Source organism: Nipponia nippon, unplaced genomic scaffold (assembly GCF_047370975.1).
Source record: "Nipponia nippon isolate SJK-2023a ecotype South Korea unplaced genomic scaffold, ASM4737097v1 scaffold_8, whole genome shotgun sequence".
Classification (NCBI taxonomy): Eukaryota; Metazoa; Chordata; class Aves; order Pelecaniformes; family Threskiornithidae; genus Nipponia; species Nipponia nippon.
The window spans coordinates 38,556,478-38,576,928 of record NW_028262402.1 but is presented as its reverse complement, the minus strand read 5'-3'; the positions used below and the strand labels follow the sequence as shown (position 1 = coordinate 38,576,928).

The 20,451-nt window shown below is 38.7% G+C and overlaps 1 protein-coding gene across 2 annotated transcripts in view; it reads right to left on the bottom strand.

The window, feature by feature from the left end:
- The window catches only part of PCSK5 (proprotein convertase subtilisin/kexin type 5), a 253,671-nt gene that overhangs the window by 165,741 nt on the left and 67,479 nt on the right, over window positions 1-20,451 (bottom strand). For both annotated transcript variants that reach the window (XM_087741708.1, XM_087741709.1), the window contains exons 4-5: window positions 11,919-12,062; window positions 9,565-9,641 (exon numbers count right to left, since the gene is read on the bottom strand). In XM_087741708.1, coding sequence (XP_087597834.1) covers window positions 9,565-9,641; window positions 11,919-12,062 — 221 coding nt within the window. The remainder of the gene's footprint in view (window positions 1-9,564; window positions 9,642-11,918; window positions 12,063-20,451) is intronic.

Genomic DNA, 20,451 nt, shown 5'->3' with positions numbered 1-20,451 from the left:
AGCCTTCATCTCAGTTTGCTAAAATCAGAGATTTGATGATTGTCTTGGGACTCTACACCAATACAAATAATTTTCAAAGCAGGTTAAACTTTTGTAGCATAGACCCCAGCAGCGCAACCTACATCTGTGATGGATACCCATTGCTTTACTTCTGCTTTTTTTCTACTAATTTACTTTTTCTCTACCTTGATTGCTTTCCTTCAGGAAAGAAAGAAACTTATCTTCAAGAGAGCAATCCGACTTCACTTAAAATGTCAAATATAATAATTTGACCATGTATCTTTAAGAAAAATTACAAAATCACAGTAACATAAAAGAATGCTAGAAAACATAAGCCTGCCTACAGCAATAAACCTACGCAGATGTATATTTTTTCATTTGCAAGAAAAAACAACATCTGAGAGTTTTATTCTGAAAATGTCTTATAAAAACATCTACTAATTCCATTAAGACATTTGCTTATAGCATAACTTTGCGGAGTTCAAGTTAATAGCATGTTATTTAGAAAAATGCTTCCATTAAAAAGCTTTTGACACTGGATTCGCAATTGCTTTATCAAACTTGTAATTAGAGGTCTGCTTTTGATGCCACAAGTGTTAAAGGGGGAATCAATACTATGCTTTGTGAATATATGTGCTGGCTGAGAAGTCTCAATGAACCACTGTCCTGGTTTCAGCTGGGATAGAGTTAGTTTTCTTCTTAGTAACTGGTAGAGTGCTGTGTTTTGGATTTAGGATGAGAATGATGTTGATAACACACCGATGTTTTGGTTCTTGCTGAGCAGAGTTTACATTAGTCAAGGACTTTCCAGCTTCTCGTGCTCAGCCAGGTGCATAAGAAGCTGGGAGGGGGCACAGCCAGGACAGCTGACCCAGACTGGCCAAAGGGCTATTCCATACCATATGACATCATGCTCAGTATATAAGCTGGGGGAAGAAGAAGGAAGGGGGGGGGACGTTTGGAGTGATGGCGTTTGTCTTCCCAAGTAACCGTTACGTGTGATGGAGCCCTGCTTTCCTGAGGATGGCTGAACACCTGCCTGCCGATGGGAAGTAGTGAATGAATTCCTTGCTTTGCTTTGCTTGCACGTGCGGCTTTTGCTTTACCCATTAAACTGTCTTTATCTCAACCCATGAGTTTTCTCACTTTTACTCTTCCTATTCTCTCCCCCATCCCACCGGGGGTGAGTGAGTGAGCGGCTGTGTGGTGCTTAGTTGCCGGCTGGGGTTAAACCACGACAACCGCATTTTGCACTGCATTTGACTAAGCTGACTACTGTGAAATCAGCTGGCAAAACCAATTACCACATACACAGTGTGGATCCACTCTTTAACTTTCTCTAATACCTATAATGTCTAAAAAGGGGACAATACATAGAAATGTATTTGTGCTCTTAAATTCTACTTGGCTGTAGACCCGTGTGTATAAACCTATGCAAATTGAAACTGGTCTACTATTCTACCGAACCAAAACTTGCCTACTGTAGTTGCAGACTCTCTCCTCTGAAGTTCAAAGCCTCAAAATACAGACGCATACTTAGGGGAAATACCAACTCTGGGAAAAAGACCATCTGAAAAAACCCTTTCATTTCTAACTCTCCATAAAAAAAGAATTCAGAAAAGTAAATGCCACAAATACCTTAAGTATCAAAGCTTATATCCCTCCTGTTGTTGACTTTGAATGGGAAGGGAAGATCTGACTCATTGTTATCAATTATTCACATAAAAGAACTAGAAGCAGTTGCATAATGCTTCAGAATGTAATTTTATTTCTGAGCTCATTGTCTGGTACTTCAGTAGTTAGAAACAGGAAAAAGGCTTTCCTGTAGTGTTGTGGTTAAATGTTTTGAGACCATGGGAGTCTTATACATTATAAAAAGGAAGAGTGCTACTCCTCAAACACAAGTTAGGTGGTGAGAAATACTGCTCAGTGACTGATACCAAGGTAGTGAAAAAGGACTATTTTTTTCATCTTTGAGCAACTGGAATTCTGGCTGAACTTTGTTTTTGCTTATTCCTCTGCTTGATTTCTGTCACTTTCAATGACTACTCAAAGAAATGTCTTTCCTTTGGCTCTCAAGAAATTATAACTCATACCACTTGTGGACTTCAGAGGGGATTATGTAATGCAGTGTGATAATATAATGAGCAGATTAGAAGTTTACCAAAAAGACAATTTTTGGCAGTTCGACAAAACTTTCATTAGGATATTTTCCACTATTGAAGCTGGAACCTGGATCAAAAGGGTACTGAATCAAGCCTTGTAGTCCAATGAATTTTTCATTGTCTTGTCGATATGAAATGTTCTCACAAGGGACTGACCGTAGAGATCAGTGATGAGGGTGCTTGTTGCAGGTCAATGAATCAACTCGACAAAGACTGCCTCTCCTCTAGCCCTGCTAATTGTCCTCAGCCACCAGCAATTCTGGGGTCCCACTTTCTCTCAAAAAGCTTCAAATGAACACACATTTTATTCTGAAGGAGGAAGACATGAGAATTTCAAAACATCAACACTTAACTTGTTTTCTGTTCTGTTTTAATGCAGACCTTATCTCTTCCACAGGTTAAAAACCTGTTTTAGATCAAAAGAAAAACATTATCAAATGCACTATGTGGTGGAGATTCGTGCTCCATGTTTCTACAATATTTTTCTTTCAAGGAAAAAAAGTTTTCCTCTAAAAAATTTTACATATATGCATCAAGTGCTTCAGTCCTTCCCTGAGAGAAACAAAGGATGCATGATGATTACCCCTGAGGTATTGCCATCTGAAGGACAGGCATGTTGATTGGGTAACAGCACACAGAGACTCTAAGTAACAGTTAAAACAGAAAGTAAAGAAAAATATGCTCCAAATGAATCTGTAAAATTATCCTATTTCAGCACAGTACAATTCTGCAAGCTGCAATGTGTTTATCTCCCTTATTTTTAAAATTTTACACTGGGGCCTTTAACTACAGCAACTGGCAAGCAACGCAGATCTAATATCTCATGATCTCCATGCTGCATCATGCCCCTAGGCACTTGGTTGGGTCACTAGATTGTAATTAACTTGGAGGCTAGCTGATGAATCACTAACACCGCTCCCTGTAAAATGTGGCAATCTCACTGTAAGCTGACACAGACTGAACCCTACTTCATTATTAACATCTGCTAAAATTGCAGCACAATAGGATATGGCCACAAGGGCAATGAGTTTAAAATCATAATAGAACCAAAACATGATAAATCAGGATTGTAGTCTCTGACTGCAACTTCTATACCAATGACCTCTGACTGTTGGGTTCAGACCCTGGTTTCATAAATGAACACTTCACCAGTTCATAGAAAACAATCCAAAATCTGCAGTTTCCTAACAATCCTAACCAAAGTCCATTAAATTTGCAGTGACACTGAGACACATTAGACACCTGACACTCAGGCATTGGTACGTGGAATTAACAATACGACAGCGTAAGCATTTGATCTACTGATCTGAAATACATATACATGTTAAGTTAATTCTCTACTCTAAATTACCTTCCTGTTAAGGAAGATTTATCTGCTGTCACAGATGCTTCACTGGCATCAGACAGACCACACTCTGCCAGACACCACCATCACTGAATCCTTTGGGTTTTAAGACTCCAGAGACTGGAGAAAGTCAAGATGAAAAGTCAGAAAAAGAGCAGACACAATGGAGATTCCCTCTGAAAAAAATCAGAAATCAGAAAAAATCAGAGAGATTTCCTGAGAGCTGATACCTTGCTCCCATTTATTTCCAGCCTCCTTCCACAGTTTAATCACTGGCTTTCCCAGATCCTCCCTGCAGCAGTGAGCCTTGGGATCTGCAGTTCAGTCCTGTTTGAAAACCTTGAGCAGGCACAAGCAAAAAAAGTAGTGACTAGTCTAAAAAATTGCCAAGCTCTTTTTTTGTTGTTATGACTAGACATCTGACAGCAGAATTGTTTTTTACACAGAAGATAAAGCACAAGATGGTGCAGCAGTGCTTCTTGGTACAGCTTATCTTCCTTTCAGTTTTGTCTGCAGGACATGATACAGCCAATCTCAAAGCAATAGCAACAGGTGCATACTGGCAATCAAAATGCATAAACTACATGGACAGATACCCCCACTTGCCAGCACTCCCTTCTATCACACTGCTGCAGTGGGAACCTTTTTGAGAAGATCTTCCAAGCCAGCAATGAGAGACTTCAGGCTCCCTGTGTTTGACTGTGCTCAGTTCTTCAGATATCTGCTCTGAATCCTGTTACAGTAGTCAATGAAGCCTTTTACTTTTACTTTATTGACCATCCAGGGGGCAACAGAAGCTGATCTGCCTGTGCAATATCTAGTATCCATTCTGATTAAATGACTCAAGACATACTACAGGTCTTTGACATAAGCAGACAATATAAACTAGCAGCTTGTCACTTTTGGAAGAAAATTAAGCCTTTGGCATTTTATTGAGCATCTACATTAATGTGACAGACAAAGGAAAGTACTAATGAATAGGAATTGATGCCACAGAAAAACAATGTCAGTGTCTGGATCAAGCAGGACTGAAGTTCATTAATTCATTAACTTTTTTTGTGTTGTGAGAAAAGATGTAAAGCTGTCCAGGTACTGCAAAGTTTAGACATAAGTAGCTTGTGTTTCTAATGATTTTTGAACAGCAAAAATTGTTGTCTCCCAAAAATCTTACACTCATTAAAAAATAATTTAGAAGGTTATTAAAATAATTTATTTATGTAGTGGGATGCATCACTGAAAAATATTGAAGAGGCATCCAAAGAGTGACTCAGTATCTCCAAAACAGAAATGACAGCTTACTTTTACTTTTTCTTACATAAGTTTAGTAAGAACTGCATTAAAGTCAACTGGTATTATTTAAAGAAGTTTTTTTAAAAGGTCCTCTGTTTTATAAAAGTACCTGTCAGTGGAATAAGACCTAAGCTCTGAAATATCATCCCCAAGAAATTTCTCATGAAACAGAAAAACCCATTTTTGTTTAGTCAAAATAGAAAAAACATTTTAATACTCTGAACATTTTTGTTTTACTTCTGAGGCTATACAACAGGTAGAGTAACATTTCAGTGATCCCATCTGCATTCTGCCTAAGGACCTGTGACTGATAATGCCTAGTTGTTTCAACATAGATGTTTACAGGTAAAGGTGGAATAACAGAAAAAGAATGAAGCAGCAACACTCAGCAGTAAACCAAAACAAGATGCTTTGCATAGCAGGAATGACTTCATCCACAGCTGACTGCTGTCTTTAGCCTCTGAGCAAAAGGAAGCTCTAGTATAGGTCTGTACCATTTATAAGCTTCGTGATTTGCTGCCAATTTGTAGAAACCAAAGCAAACTTCTGGCAGGACTCCTACATACCATAGTAGTTAAAGAAACTATCGTCCCACCCTGATTTTGACTACAAGCCTTGAAAGATTAGTCTAATATTTCTTTCTACCCTCCTATTCTCCTTGGCTAACAGAAGATTTAATGTAAAACTTCAAAAATATAATTCTGAAAAGTGCCATTCTGGTTATCTTCAGTCACTTCACAAACCCTCAGTTAATTTTTTCTCATTCCTTTTTTCCTCACCAGTAAGCCTTGGCAACAGAAAGCCTTCACTACTAATGAAAAGTGAAAAGCTAGCAAACAGACCCAATACCCTGATGTTTCACAGCTGCGTGCAAAGCTGCCCAGAGACACCTGCTTATTTTTAAAGCAATTCTTTCTACTCTTTATCATTCCATCCCTTAAGGTTGGGTTATAAAATGAGGCAGAATAAACTAGACATTTCATAAGACAATGGCGCATTTGTACATCCCACCTTTACTGGAATGCACAAATCACCATTACACAATGTTGTCCAGTTGCTATAGCAGGAAGCAGGAATCAACCAAATTGATCTTGCACATTATGAATTCTTTGCAAAGTATGGCTTTCAGAATGTTTCCTGGTTGTGGTTACCTCAATTTCCAGGCACAACTTCAGTATCTAGTGCCAAATGACCATGTATGCTGGATAATCAGAATTTCTGCCCCAATTTCTGAAGATATTTTAGACACATAAAAATAGACAGGCTACTAGTAGTGCTTTTCAGTGCCTATGTAGTCGTTTAATTCTTGTTGACTCCAGTAGGAACTAGGGAAGGAAGGGAGACAGCCCCAAAAGTTGAAGGTGCTTTGGTGCTGCTTACCAGGCTCAGTGTATCTGCTAATTGGAAGTAGAGGTTAGGTTGCCAAGTAATCTGCCACTGAAAGCATGCTTCGTGTATCCTGTGTCCAAAAGCTGACTCTACACCGACGCTGAACCTCCTGATAACACTAACGAAGCTCAATATAGTGCAGCATCTGCCCTCCCATCATCACACCTCACCACAGGACCTTAGGGGTTGGGCAGTGAGAGTATTCACCAGGGAGGCAGGGTACGAAAACTCAAATCCCCTAGCACTAGGAGAGAAATGAATCGGTCCAGTTTTATATCCCATATAAAACTCTAACTAGCAGCAAAATAAAAAGCAGCCTCCCTTCTCTGGACATGCTTTGTAAGAAAGTGATGACTTCAGCACCCAGCCAAAGAAAAAGATTCAGCTGTGATTCACAGCTGGAGCTATGCTGCTCCTCGCAGCACCAGAGGGTGCATCTAAACTGGGAGGCTTCCAAGTGTACCGTCGCCATGCCCCAGTTCCAAGGACTGGAGCATCTTCATGCAGATGAGCCAGGATGTGTCCCCAAAGTGTGTGTGGCGATGGGGGGTGGTGGACAGCAGGAGAGAGGGACGTGCTGGTATGCAAACCTGCAGCTCAGCTGACGAGTATTCGCAGAGGGCCAGGCTGACTGTCATATCTTTTCTCAAAACTCCTTGGAGGCCACTGCTGGCACCTGCCTGTCCATCACACTCAGATTTCTGGACAACAGTCATAGGCACTTGGGGCATTGTCATACAGTCACCTTAGTTCACTGAAACTGGCATTGCCAGTGAGAGGGTCAGGCTATGCTTCATTTTCCCCATTTGTGCCCGTCTTGCTCTCCTCTGACCTCAGGCTGAGCTGAATGAGGTACCTGCCTGACCTGACTGAAAATGCAATTTGTTATTGCTGTTGTTGGTAGTGCAGTTTTCAATGTGATTCACCCTGGAGAGCTGCACAAAGGCTGGGAAAAGGAGGAAAGAGCAAACATGAGGTAAGGAGTGGGGGTGACCACCCTTTTGTGGTGATCATGCAACCGCAGTTTTGCTCTTCCAAATCTTTGTACAGGGCTATAATATAGACACCTGGTTCAAAGCTAGGAATGAGGCCGAAGCAGTCAGTCATACAAATTAGTTGTTGCAGCATGCTGAGTGGCAATGCCTACATACTCTGGGATGTTCCTATGTTCCAACTGTTTTCAGGTAACTAGCATGTTTATAAACCTTGCTTGTAGTCCTGAGACCTCTCATAAGCCCAACCAAAGATTTCTCTTGTTAGCCACCAAAAATTTATAGCACATTTGCTGATTCTGACCTTTCTACACCAGTGACAGGACTCATCTAAAACTGAGATAACAATGGCACATGAAATTCCTCAATTGTAAGAAAAATAGAAGGCTTTGGAAAGAGCAAGAATTGATAGACTGTTATTCATTCTTCTGTTTCAATGAACATGTCTTGAGGATATCTCCTAACACCTTCAGTGTAGTAGTAGCATTTTCCATATGAGCATCTAGCTCTGAAATCCTCCACTTGTAACTAACTTAACTGAGGCAATGCAGCAACCGGGTCTATCTACCATTTGTTCCACATCAGTGTTTTCTTTTTGCTTAAACTTAAACTAGCCTGCATGTGCAGAATGTTTACACATTTCAAAACAAAGGGTTGAATTTCTGTTTTTATTCTCTCATGGTGCTCTTACTTTAGGAGATTTCTAGTGAAGAACAGGCAGATGCGATTCAGTAAACTGAGCTTCTGTATGAAAATAGGATGAGAAAGATATGCCTAACGGGCAATGGGAAACAGCTCTTGCATGTACTTGTTTCTAGACAAAAATATTTGGCAGCATGTACACAGCCTCAAATAAGGACAACTGAATGACAACATAGGCCAAGATTGCAGTCCCAAATAAATATACTATTATTCAAATTAATACCAACATAATGTGTTTCTATGTTAAACAGTATTTCTAGTCATCACAACTAAGATTTGTGTGTGTGTGTATCTACATTTATTTACGTGGTTTCTAAGAGCTAAATCCTTACATATTTCTCATCTCGGCCTATCAGGCAGGATCAGGCTGACTGACCAAAAAAGTATTTGGCAGAATTCACCTAAGTTTTCACAGTTATTTTACCCTATGGCTGAAAGTAGCTATGACAGCTCCTTGAGATTCACTGTAAGACACGACAAGTGGATCTATACATAACAGGCAGCTATGTGTAACGAGGCCCTGTTCTTCAGCCTGTCCATACATGGTTCCCTGCTGTTATGAAGAAGGCTTTGACCAGGAGAGGATTCTCCCATCAAAGTGTGATCCAAGGTTGCTCCAGTTGGTTTCTCCAGTCAAACCAATGTTAAGTTTTGCTGCTGACTCCCAGCTCACACCTCCTGCATTCTTCTGGATAAAGTTTGTGGGATTGCAGGGAAGAGACAACACAAACCCAGAAGCATTTCAGTTGTGTAAAGGACGAAGTTTCACCTCTTGTAGTCTCTCTTCTGCAGGCAAAGAATACTAAATGCTTTCCACAATTAAAAAAAACCCTCAGACCTCAAGAAAACAAAATGCACAGTCAGCATGTTGATAGCTAGTAGGATTAGCCTTCCTCTAATTCATGCAGTTCCACAGAATGGTATTTCTTTCTGACAAGTACCTAGTTGAAAAAATGGTACCAACAAATAACTGCCCTCAAATACCTATGGAGGCAGAAAAGTGGCCTGTTCCCTGAGGTGACGTGTCCCTCCCAGTGTCTCCCCCAGCCTCCACCACGGCACATCTAAAGAGCAGAGTTGGAATGATGAATATCAGGAAGCTGATCTCTGAAGAAGAAATATGTCATTTATGGAGATATATCCAACCAGTCATGTGACACAGACAATATAATCCAGCAGAATTGTCACAACTAGGTTTATAAGGTTTCTGTCAAACCTCCACATGTAAAATCTCCATCACTTTAAAAGACATGATTAGAGAAAAAAAATCTCCATTAACTTGTCTATTTCTTCAATACACAAAGTCTATAAAGTTCAAGAGAGTCAGAAGCAAGCCAGTTGTCACACATAAAAACCACCCAATAACTCAATGAGATAATATCTGAGAAAAGTAAGAGTCACCCCTTATATTCTGCATCCCAAAGGGACTGAAAATAGTTCATGTCACATGCTCAGGACTCTCAAACTAATTTTTATGTGTTTTTGGTTGGCTCCAAATGCTTTCAAAGAGTAAGCGTCATGCAGTGTGCATGGAAGAGACATAAATACGTATTTCACAAAGATTTAAATGCAAATCACGCTGCTTTATGAGGATTCAAGTTTCCTAGACTTTCATAGGAGAACTGGTACTTTCTACTTGACGAACTAGATTGAAAATGTCATGAATGTCATAGCGCCTTACTTGTTCTCGTTGCTGGCATCATATCGAGGCATAGGGTCAAAATCATTTCCATTGACATCAAAACTGGCCTGCGAATCCTGTAGCCAACAGGAGAAAGAAAACCAGTTTCTCATTAATTAGCCGTTGACTCATGTGGCCTATACATTCTTCAGCAGGTTCCTACAAGAGAGTAATTAGGTTAACTAACATTCCTGTGGTTTTATGATGAGTGTATGTTTTAGGAAAGGATTACATATTTAATAATTACAGGATTTACATATTTTATTTTATTTTTGGAAAAGGGAGAAGGATAACAGATGCTCTGAAAAAGCATAGTTCCCGTGTCAGTGAGGAAATAGAAAGTGCTGTTTCATTAAGCCAGAAGACTACATTTCTTCTAAGAAACTTTTGGAAGTTAAGAGTTCATTCTCAAAATTGCGATTTTGCTAAATGTTTCGAGATTCAAGAAATTATCTGCACAATGATGACTGAAATTTCAGTCATAGTTTCAAGGAATAATACAATTTTCTTGAGAATATTGTTATAAAAATACAGCTTGAAATGCAACATAAACTTCATTCCCATTTCCCTGGGAGTGTAACTGTTTCAAATATTTGCAGGATATCTCCATATTTTTGTTCCATATTTTACATTTACCAGGACTCTTATAGCTGAAAATAGTTTATAGAGTAAATAGCTGCTGGTTTGTATGGCTCCCATTAATTGATGCAGTAGCATGTGGTGTGTTGACATGGCAAGCAGCTCTTTTTAATCTCTTCTTTGTTCAAAACCAGTTACCACATCCACCTCAAATATTCTCTTTGCAGCCACACCAGCAATAATCTGACATATAGAAGGCATTTGTCATCAAACAAGCAATGTGTACTGCTTTGGGGGAACTCCTTGTTGGTGTGAGGAAAGGGAGCGAGGAGGTGGTAAGGGAATAAATAGCTTCTTTAAATTCAGTGTAAGGACAGTACTGGGATGAGGTGACATATGATACAATCTGGGTCATTCATTGAGGAGGTAAAATTATATTTGGCTTGTTTAAATAACTTAAGAGATTAAAATGAAAGATGTGGCATGCATTAGGATCAAGCATACATTGACTAATAGGGCAACTGCCTGTCACTTGTGTTTGTGCAGTCCTCCTCATGTATTTCAAAGCTGAGTTCCATGTGCAGCATGGGAAAGGATATGGATGTAAGTATGCCTAATTTAAAATAAACTGCTTTAAACTGTGGACACAATTGTAGCTTTTGATGGGTTGTTAAAGATGGTTTTGTCACCTTCATCTCTTCAATGCTCTGTCAAGACGATATGCTTGCTCGCAAAAAGCCTGCGTTCAGGGCTTTTTTACAAGATCTTCGTCTGTAATGGGACTGAAGGTATATGCATGCTTTGCACTGGTCATCTTCACCATTCCATCTCAATTCAAATGTATTTGCTTGTTTTCTTACCTTGTGCAGATGTACACCTTGCACACTTTATTTCAGAAAAATGATAAGGTCCTCACAGTCATGTGCTTTCAGGTAATGCCTACGCCCAAAGCACAAGACTAATTACTCAGCAAAGCATGGTCCTGATGCTCTGAACAGCTTCAAACTCTGACAGTAACACCCACTAGTCACCCACTAGATAAGCAGCTTCTCCTCACATTATACAATCCTTCCAAGGTATATTAAACCTATCATTTAAATATGATGAACCACAAGCAAATAGAAACCTCCTGAGGTGACATGAAACATAGGGTGCAGAAAACAAAGCTCTATTACAAATTGTGAGGGGACTCACTGGAGTCAAGAGATTTACTAGAAAGACCCTAAAATATTCTACACCTGTTAACTTAACTGAGTGAATCATAACAAGTCATGTCCTTTTCCTTTAATATTATTTCTAGCAGTAAGCTAAATAGCTTTAAAAATAAATGCATGGAAGGATATGACTAAAATTACAGTATTTGAGAAAAGCTACTGTCTTGCTAGCTAAATGTATTGGCCAAAAATGGACTTCAGCTGCATGCATTAACTGAAGAGCCGTGTATTCGATTTCTAAGTTCTGAGAGCGTGAGGATATGAAGCAAAATAATTACAGAAAAGAGAAAAAACATCCGATGATTAGTTCCAGTCCTTCAGAAATTCAGGACTAATCTACAAGAGGCATCCAGATATTAAATACGTTCGACTGAACAGTCTTAACTAAACCAATACAGATTACCAAAAGCTGTCTTCCTTCCTCCCGTTGGTGTTAACATTTGAGGAAACCCTTGCATGATTATTCCTCCTTCCCTCCTCCCTCCCTCCATCTTTCCAGGAGTAGCAAATTTATTCACAGTAATAATAAAACAGCAAATCTGGACTCCTGTGGACACTCACATAATTCTGCATCAAGTCTGGATGGTTTCTTTCAATGCCATCGTCCAGGATGGTGACCACAACGTTCTTTCCAGTGTAACCTCTCTTCCAAGCACCTACTATGTTCATATCCGATTGGCAATGGTGGGTGTTATCACTGCAGTGCTGGGAAGAGAAGAGGAGATAAAGATGTTGGATGTTGTAGATTAGTGAGCAGTGTGGGACTGAGATATTATCCTACTTACATTAACATTACCTTTTAAACCAGCACATGACCATATTGATTTGAATAGCAACTATACAAGATCACCACCTTCATTTAGACAGAACATAATTTAAAAAGAAATGCCAAATTAAATTAAAATTGCTAGACCTGCTTATTTCTCTTTCAGATTACTCTTCCTGCTAAGCAATAGAAAAGGGAAACATCCAGCCATACTGAACCACTAGAAGCCATGTGTGAAACAAAGCAACTATTCCTGGCTGTTAAGCACACTCATTTGAAATGTACATTTGAATTATTTGAATTTTTTCAGAAAAACAAACCATATGTGGATAAAAGTAGAAAAATGCCTGTACAGAAATGGTCATGGAAACAAAACTTGCTTTTTGGAGCTTATGTGCTGTATAATTTCTTGACAGAATGTCTGGAAACTAATCCAGATTCATTTCTATCTACAAAAGAAGTCTTTTGGCAGGTTTTGTGCAATATCAGCAGGAGATGAGCAGCAGTTAAGAACCTGTAACCAAAACAACACCCTGAAAAACTTGCAGCTTAAGGTGTCTGATGAATTGTAGATAGTTAGATTGAGAATAGCCTGGAGTACAGCTTTCAGAGCAACCAAGTCCAGTGTGGTGAAGGAAGAAAGTTTAGGGTATATTAAAACTGAAAGCCTCTTCCTTGATATGAATGCACCCAGCTCTTGTGAAGAAATCTGGCTAGCCATGGCAATGAGACATGACCCTCAGGTATTTGTATGCCCCATTAGTGACTCTTTAACCCAGACAAAGAGCCCTCCTCTGTGAAGTGAGCTCAATGAGCCTCTCATCTGCACTGCTTTCCTCCAGCTCCTCCAGACTCAGACAGAGTAACAGGCAAAAAAAAAAAAAAAAAAAAAAAAAAAGAGGGTGCATGGAAGAGGAAAAGCAAAGGGTGGGAGGGAGAAAAAAGAAATTAAAAAAGAAACTTGTATCATAGCAACAGTGGCTACATGATCACGCTCCACCTCACTCCCTGCCCCACTCCTTGTCCCCACTTCAGCCTCATGTTTTGGCACTCTACAATTTGTAAGGAGTACAAATACATTCAGAGGGATGCACTCCGCCTTGACTTAGTCCATCCCTCTCCTCCTGAATGTAAGCACACTGAAGAACTGTTAGCCACACTGGGTGCAAACGGACATCAGATTACTATTAAGTCATAATTTTCCTCCTCCTTTTTCTCCAGTTTACCACCCTGTACTGTTGTATACAAACCAGAGGATTTAAGACTAGTCATTTGCTGTTACTAAAGCAAGATTATATTATTAGGCACTACATACAAGTACACAGTGTAAAGTCTCTCTCATGGTCTTTCCCTTGTGTCTGCAAGTATCTGTCTCTCTCTGACTTCAGGGACCAGTTCCAAGGAATGTATACGGCAGGCTTAATGCTTTTGTTCTGTGTATTGTGTGGAAATGCTCACGCTGCTGGCTTTATGAAATTAATTACAGTCTAAACTTGCCATCTGTACACTGAATGTAACGGTTGTACACATGAGGCTTTCTAATGTACAAACAAGGGGGTTAAAAGTGTGTAATGTTTCCAGATGCCTCTGCATTTTTCAAAAGTGTTACTGAAATAAGCATCAGAAAATATCTGCAAAAGCTATGAATATCATCATTCAGATTTTACTGATGTGAAGATAAAGAGACAAAAAGATGGAAGCACCAGCCTCTAGCCACAGAGTAAACCCAAGAGAGATCTGCAATAGGCAATCAAGATTTCTGGCTCTGACCTCCAGTCAAATTTCCTGGGCCATTACCCTGCCCCTTCATCCCCTTCTCTGAAATGCCAAATGACCCTTTGGCTGCTTTGCTGACTGTCTCGTCCTCTCTTCCTGGGGGATGAGCTTATTGTTTTGCTTCCATGTCAGTCAAACCACTCAGGCTGAGCAAGCATATGGGTTTTAAATCCTCATTCCCTTGCAAGCTCTTTGGCTCTCCACCAGAAGATCACTGCTTTTTCCCTTAACGATGTTGGCACAGTCAGTTGCCCTCACTTACCTTACACCTGAAGTTCTGATTTTGCGGTGGTGGCTGAAGGGGGCTAACTCATCAGCTGCTTTGCTACATGCATGTAGACAAACACAAGAGACATTTACTTGCTTTACTGCGTGCTCTGATGACTCTCTCAAGAGATGTGCCAGATCAAATTGATATTCAAATTATCTTGCTGTGCTCCAAGACTGGGCAGAAAGCTAGTCTAAACAATTTTTCTGTATAAAAGAAATTCCAGGGGTAAAGCAGGCATAACTACATGCCCACTTATAACTTTGGATCACAGCATATGTAACATATGGATTCAAAATGCAAAGGCAGCAGAGAAGCATCCAAGTGGGAGTAGTTCAACAGCAGATGAAGGGTTCAGTTCTTATGGTTACAATATAACTTATTCTCAACTCCTATTAAAAATAGCATCTTTGTTTTCTTTTCACCTCTATTCCTTACTCTTCTTCCTCCTCTCAATTATGTTTCTATCTATGCTCTTCTCTCCCTGCTCCTAGCCTTGTTCTTCTCTTCCAATACTGTCTTTTGCCACTTAAATTCCAGTTTTGTTTGGTTCAACATCTAATCTCAGATTCCCATATTTTAACTACAAACTATACTTTCCCCTGGATTTGTGTGTGATTTTCTCCAGATTAATCAGATCGTGACTTTTTTCTCAAAGCAGTCAGATTTGGCTTTTATCAGGAACACTTTAAAACTTGGAGGGCAATTACTCTTCAAACACTATATAATATGGTATAGATATGCTGTTCCACATTGAACAGCATCTAAGATGCCATCTATTACTTGGTTTCACTTGCACTCTTTCCTGTCCCTTTAAATTCATCTTTCCTTCAAAAATATTTCTTGTAAGGAATTTTCCGCTACTGGGTTCCATTCTACAATTTTTCTTTAACCATGTGCTGCTTCTTTACCACCTATCCAAATTACATTGTCAGCTTCTTAGCAGAGGGATGTTTTTTAATGAATTTGGAAGCACTGTTTCAATTTACAGTGTTACCCACATAAAAAATAATAAAATATTTGTCATGAAAATAAAAATTATGTCAGTGAGTGAATTTTATGTCAATGGGCAAGTACTGAACTTTATAGTTAATTTTCTATCTATTTTTCCTATTCTCTCTTTTTAGAATAAAACCAAACTTTGTCATGATAATGTACAAAAGCTGTATGCTTTCAAGTTTTTATTAGATCTGTTAATCTTTGAACTGTTGTTTTCTGAATTTTAAAGGGAATAGTATAAAATAGGTTAGTCTACAGAATTTACCCGCTCTCCAAGCAGATAAAGCAATTCAGAAATTTCCTGCACTGGTAATATGACTAGACAACGGCAGTAAGCCAGCACTATTTCAACATATATCGTTTTCATCTATTGCCTAGAGGATACCATCAAAAGGAACAAGTTCTTGCCCAGTTACATAGAGTAATTTTGTTGAGATTTTTAAAAGACATTCAAAGGATGATGTTTTTCTTTGGACTTTTTAATTGGAAAATGCTGATGAAACCACCATTAGTATTTAATAGAAACCATCTGCAAGGTTGAGAGACTCTTGAAGTACACATAGGAAGAAAGAGGGCTATAGTAAGAAAAATCTCAAATATTGAACTTTTTTCATACTTGAAGTTCAATGCTTATGAGCATAAAAAGACAAAAGAATCACTTAGACATCTTTGGACAGACAATTTGGAATCCTGCCTTTGTGCACTTAACAAGCAGACATTAAGATTAGAATATATGCTTTCAGTATCAGACATGGGCCTGGATTCTCTTAGCTATTTTGTGAAATTCTCTCTAAAAACTAGCTTATGGTCATTATCATTATCTTAATGTTTCTTGTCTGCTGCACTAATTTCTGTGGTTGGAGGCTTGGTGTATCCAGTTAGGGATCAATAACAAAACCGAACAGTTAAACTGAGAAATCAAGAATTGTATCAGTGGTCAAAATCTTTTGGAATTCCAGAGCTTAAAATCAGATTAAAAGAACAATGACTATAAAATTCTCTTCTGACTTTTGCAATGCCTGTTAGTCTATAAGAACAGTAGAAACAGAAGTTTCTAATCCTGTTACATGCAGTCTCTCAGAAATAGCATATTGTGCCCTCTCTAAGTCTTCATGAGGTATCTTGCATTGGTTTCCTGTAGTTTTTGAGTTACAATGAGTTCTTTGACAAGATCTTGTCAATATCTAAGGGGATATAGAGAAACACAAGATGACAATCAGAATGGCACAATTGTAAAGACCGGTTGCGAACTGGCAGGTCCTGGATCTTATTCAGTGGAACATTACATAGGCTTCTGATCCCAGGAAAGCTCTGAAATATTGGTTCCCAGTCAGAGATTAGAAAAGATAGACCCTTTTACTGTTAAGAGGAAGAAGAAGAAGAAGAAGAAGAAGAAGAAGAAGAAGAAGAAGAAGAAGAACAAGAACAAGAACAAGAAGAACAAGAAGAAGAACAAGAAGAAGAACAAGAACAAGAACAAGAACAAGAAGAACAAGAACAAGAACAAGAACAAGAACAAGAACAAGAAAGAAGAAGAAGAAGAAGAAGAAGAAGAAGAAGAAGAAGAAGAAGAAGAAGAAGAAGAAGAAGAGGAAGAGGAAGAGGAAGAGGAGGAAGAAGAAGAAGAAGAAGAAGAAGAAGAAGAAGAAGAAGAAGAAGAAGAAGAAGAAGAAGAAGAAGAAGAAGAAGAAGAAGAAGAAGAAGAAGAAGAAGAAGAATAAGAAGAAAGAAGAAGAAGAAGACGGAAAGGAACAAGAAGAAGAAGAAGAAGAAGAAGAAGAAGAAGAAGAAGAAGAAGAAGAAGAAGAAGAAGAAGAAGAAGAAGAAGAACAAGAACAAGAACAAGAACAAGAACAAGAACAGAAGACAGTCTTCCTGGTTTCATTAGAGCAGTAATTAAACGGTCTTTGGCACAGACAGAAAGAAGCAGACTATAGTCACATTCTCTACATCAGTGGGTTTTGTCAGCTACTAACCAGCAAGCATGGAGAGGACAGAAGTTGTGCAAGATTGCACATAGAGGAGTAAGGGCAGTCAAGGGCCTACTCATTGACCTTGGTCAACACAAGCAGGGAGAAGGGGGACACACAGGAATGGATCCTGGCATTTTGTGAAGCTATCAGAAAAGAGAGACCATCTACCTGTTCTGTGAAGGGAATGTAATGTGGGGCATTTGGCACTCTTAGCTGGTCCAGGCAAATGCATAGGCAGCAAAGTTTATCAGCTTTTAACTTTAGTAGAGGAGACATCCTGATGCTACTTTCAGCTTTCTGAGGTACAGTTTTGTGCAGTGTTCTAAGTTAAACCTTGTCAATTGTTCTCTCTTTTCCTGCAAAAAAGACAAATAATCTCTTTTCTTTATGCTCTTGATGTGATCCAATTTTAAAGTGGAATGAAAGAAGTAAGCAGGGAGGTAATCAAGAGAGTTGGAAAGGTAGGCTCCTTATTAAAATGGCTTGTGTAATGTAATAGAAATCATGACAACATACTTTGAAGAGCATCATAACCCGTAAAGCTAATGTGATCTACTGAAATTATTTTTTGGCTTCTCTAGAGTAAGCACTTGAAAGCTACATTTTCTAAGACGACTATTAAAATAATGTTTCCTTTTAAAAGTATTTATCACATTTTTTTATTCTTTCATCACAACAAACAAAAGGTGAAAGAAGGATCTTTAGAAGGAGAAGGTGTACTTGCAGATTATTTTTTTTTTTACTTTTCTCAGACATAACCTAATATTTAGTACATGATACACAGCAATTGCTAACTGCATAGGAAATTATTTTCTTTAGAGTTTCACCTTTAAATAATTTCTGATTATTGCTGCACACAATAATATAAGCTCTAGCAGGAACAGGCAGATAATATAAAGTCTGATTCATCTCAAATACAAGATTTTTTGCATTAAATACTATCCAACTTCTGGAGTCATGCTTTACTGAATTGCTACTTTTTTTAATCTGTGTCTGTATCAAAAGAAATATTTCAAGAGGGTACCATATTAAATATTTAACACCTATTTATTTCTTGTGCAACTTCAGAGGGTTTAGTTAATTTACTTCAGAGATGAATTTGATTCTTAAGCTTTATTGATTCTTTAAGTTAACAAACAAAAATACACTTAGAGGACAATAAGAACAATCACAGGCATACATTATTTTATGCCTGTTTAAGCAATGAAGGATAACAGGAAATCAATATAAAAAGGCTTCTTGTATTCACAGGAGTATCTGATGGCTATAGTGAGACAAAAATAATTTACAAGACTATATATATAGGGTTTTGCAGTGAAAAATAAGGAGCTCATAAATCTTATTTTTTGGCTGTGATTACATTGCTATTCTTTCCAAAAACCGAATAATTCATAATGTGTTAAATTTGTATTCAAGACAATTCCATCACTTTTCCATCACTGGCATTTTTTTAAAGTCAACAGTGGTTGTTTTTCTGTAACCTGTGTGTTGGCTTAAACATGAGCTAATTCAGGGAAGCCCTGTATGTCCATGTTCCACAGGCTGATGACAGCACACCCTTTTTAGGAGTGTGGAAACTCCCCCTGCTTCTAGGTCTGTATACAGCAAAGTTTCTCTACCAGTTGCAAGTTCTGGAACCAGTAGAGGCACAGAAATAATCCGCCTCTAATATTAGCTCTTCTTTCTACATGGGGCATGATCTGTGACTCCATTAGGATGTCTGACTCTAGTCCTGTTTCTTTCCCATGTGGCAGCAACATGAGAGACTCCTTCAATGCAAAGAGAGAAATGTAGCTAAAAATGCCTCATGGTCATTGTACATGTTCTGCCACCTCCACTAAGAAGCAAATAGGAAAAGCGACATTCACAAAAACTGGAAAAGTTCCACCACATCATTCCAAAGAGCAAAAACATGTATATCTACAGAAAGAAATGAAAGAAGAAGATGAAGGAGAAGAAATTGTGAATAAAGGCAGCCAGAATGTGTCCATTTTACCCTGGATGCAAAAATCATCCATGTGAACGGCATATTACAGACCTGGTGCATCTTGTATATCCTTGAATCAGTGCTCACATACTGAGAGGTATGTGTCAAGGTATGGACAGATTTCTCCCTGGGAGGTGTTGGGAGAAATATAAGAGTCTGATGCAGAACATCTTGGGGAGTGAATAAAGGACAGAGAAGGGAGAAAAGAAGTAATTTCCACAGCCTGTGGCTACTGCTAAGAAATGCAGGAAGGAAAGAAGCATGCATGGAAACATATTTCTACATGTGGCTCTATTCTCTCAAGACAACTGTATGATGACTTACTGCTACTACAACTGCTGCTGCTCCTGCTGCTGCTACTACTGATACTACCACTACTATATAAATAGTCTACTTAGCAAGAAAAGGCCAGCAAGTGGATCAAAAGTTAATGCATTTTTACCTGCCTGAGGCCCTGCCTAGGAAAAAAAAGTATGGCAATTCTTTTATTAATTTGAGAGAATATGTGAAAAGAAAAACTGCTTCCTGGCCTCAGCTGTGCACTATCTACCCTGGGGATCCAGTATTCAGGAAGGATGAATAATTCCTCAGAGAAACAATTCTTTCCATTCTACCATTTTTTGTGGCCTTTGCCTCACATTTTTATTTGACCTTCTCTAAGTCCCAAAAAAGAAAGAAAAATAGGGCAGTTTTACAGAAAGTCCCAAGATGCCTTTTTTTTTAATGCATCAGTTCATGGAGTCACAGTTATCTAGTAAGACAAGTTTCTCCCTCTCTCTCTCTCAAGCTAGACTTGATGTTTTCATTATTTCTAAGATAACAATTAAACAGAGAGATGGTAAGTCTTGCTTTAAAATGGTTTTCATAAGTTTCTAGGGATTCTTTCTACGCTACAGGCTCTTCACAATTTACTTTTTAAGCTGTTTTCAAGTCAGACCATTACTTCTATCTCAATTTGTTAAGAAGCATGAGAGAGAAAGGTGGTTTTATTTAGACTTCGTGTGAACATATGTGACAGAATTGAACTAACCACATGGAGAGAAGGCCCTGAGCAGATGGCTTCAATTAATCATTAACCTTCCCAGAAACTGATGAGAGTGGGAGGAGCCTGCGGTTTATATAAACCCCCTTCTGTCCCCTTCCTATCTCTTTTCTTTTACAGGGAAAAGAGAAAAGTGATGTTTAAGAAGGATATGCCATTACAGGAATGTTGGGGGGTGAGCAGGGAGCTGATTTAGGACAGACTAGGAATTTTTTTTTTTTTTAAGAATGTTATGAATTTGAGGGAATAGGAGGACTCGTGAGGAAATAGATGAAGAGATGTT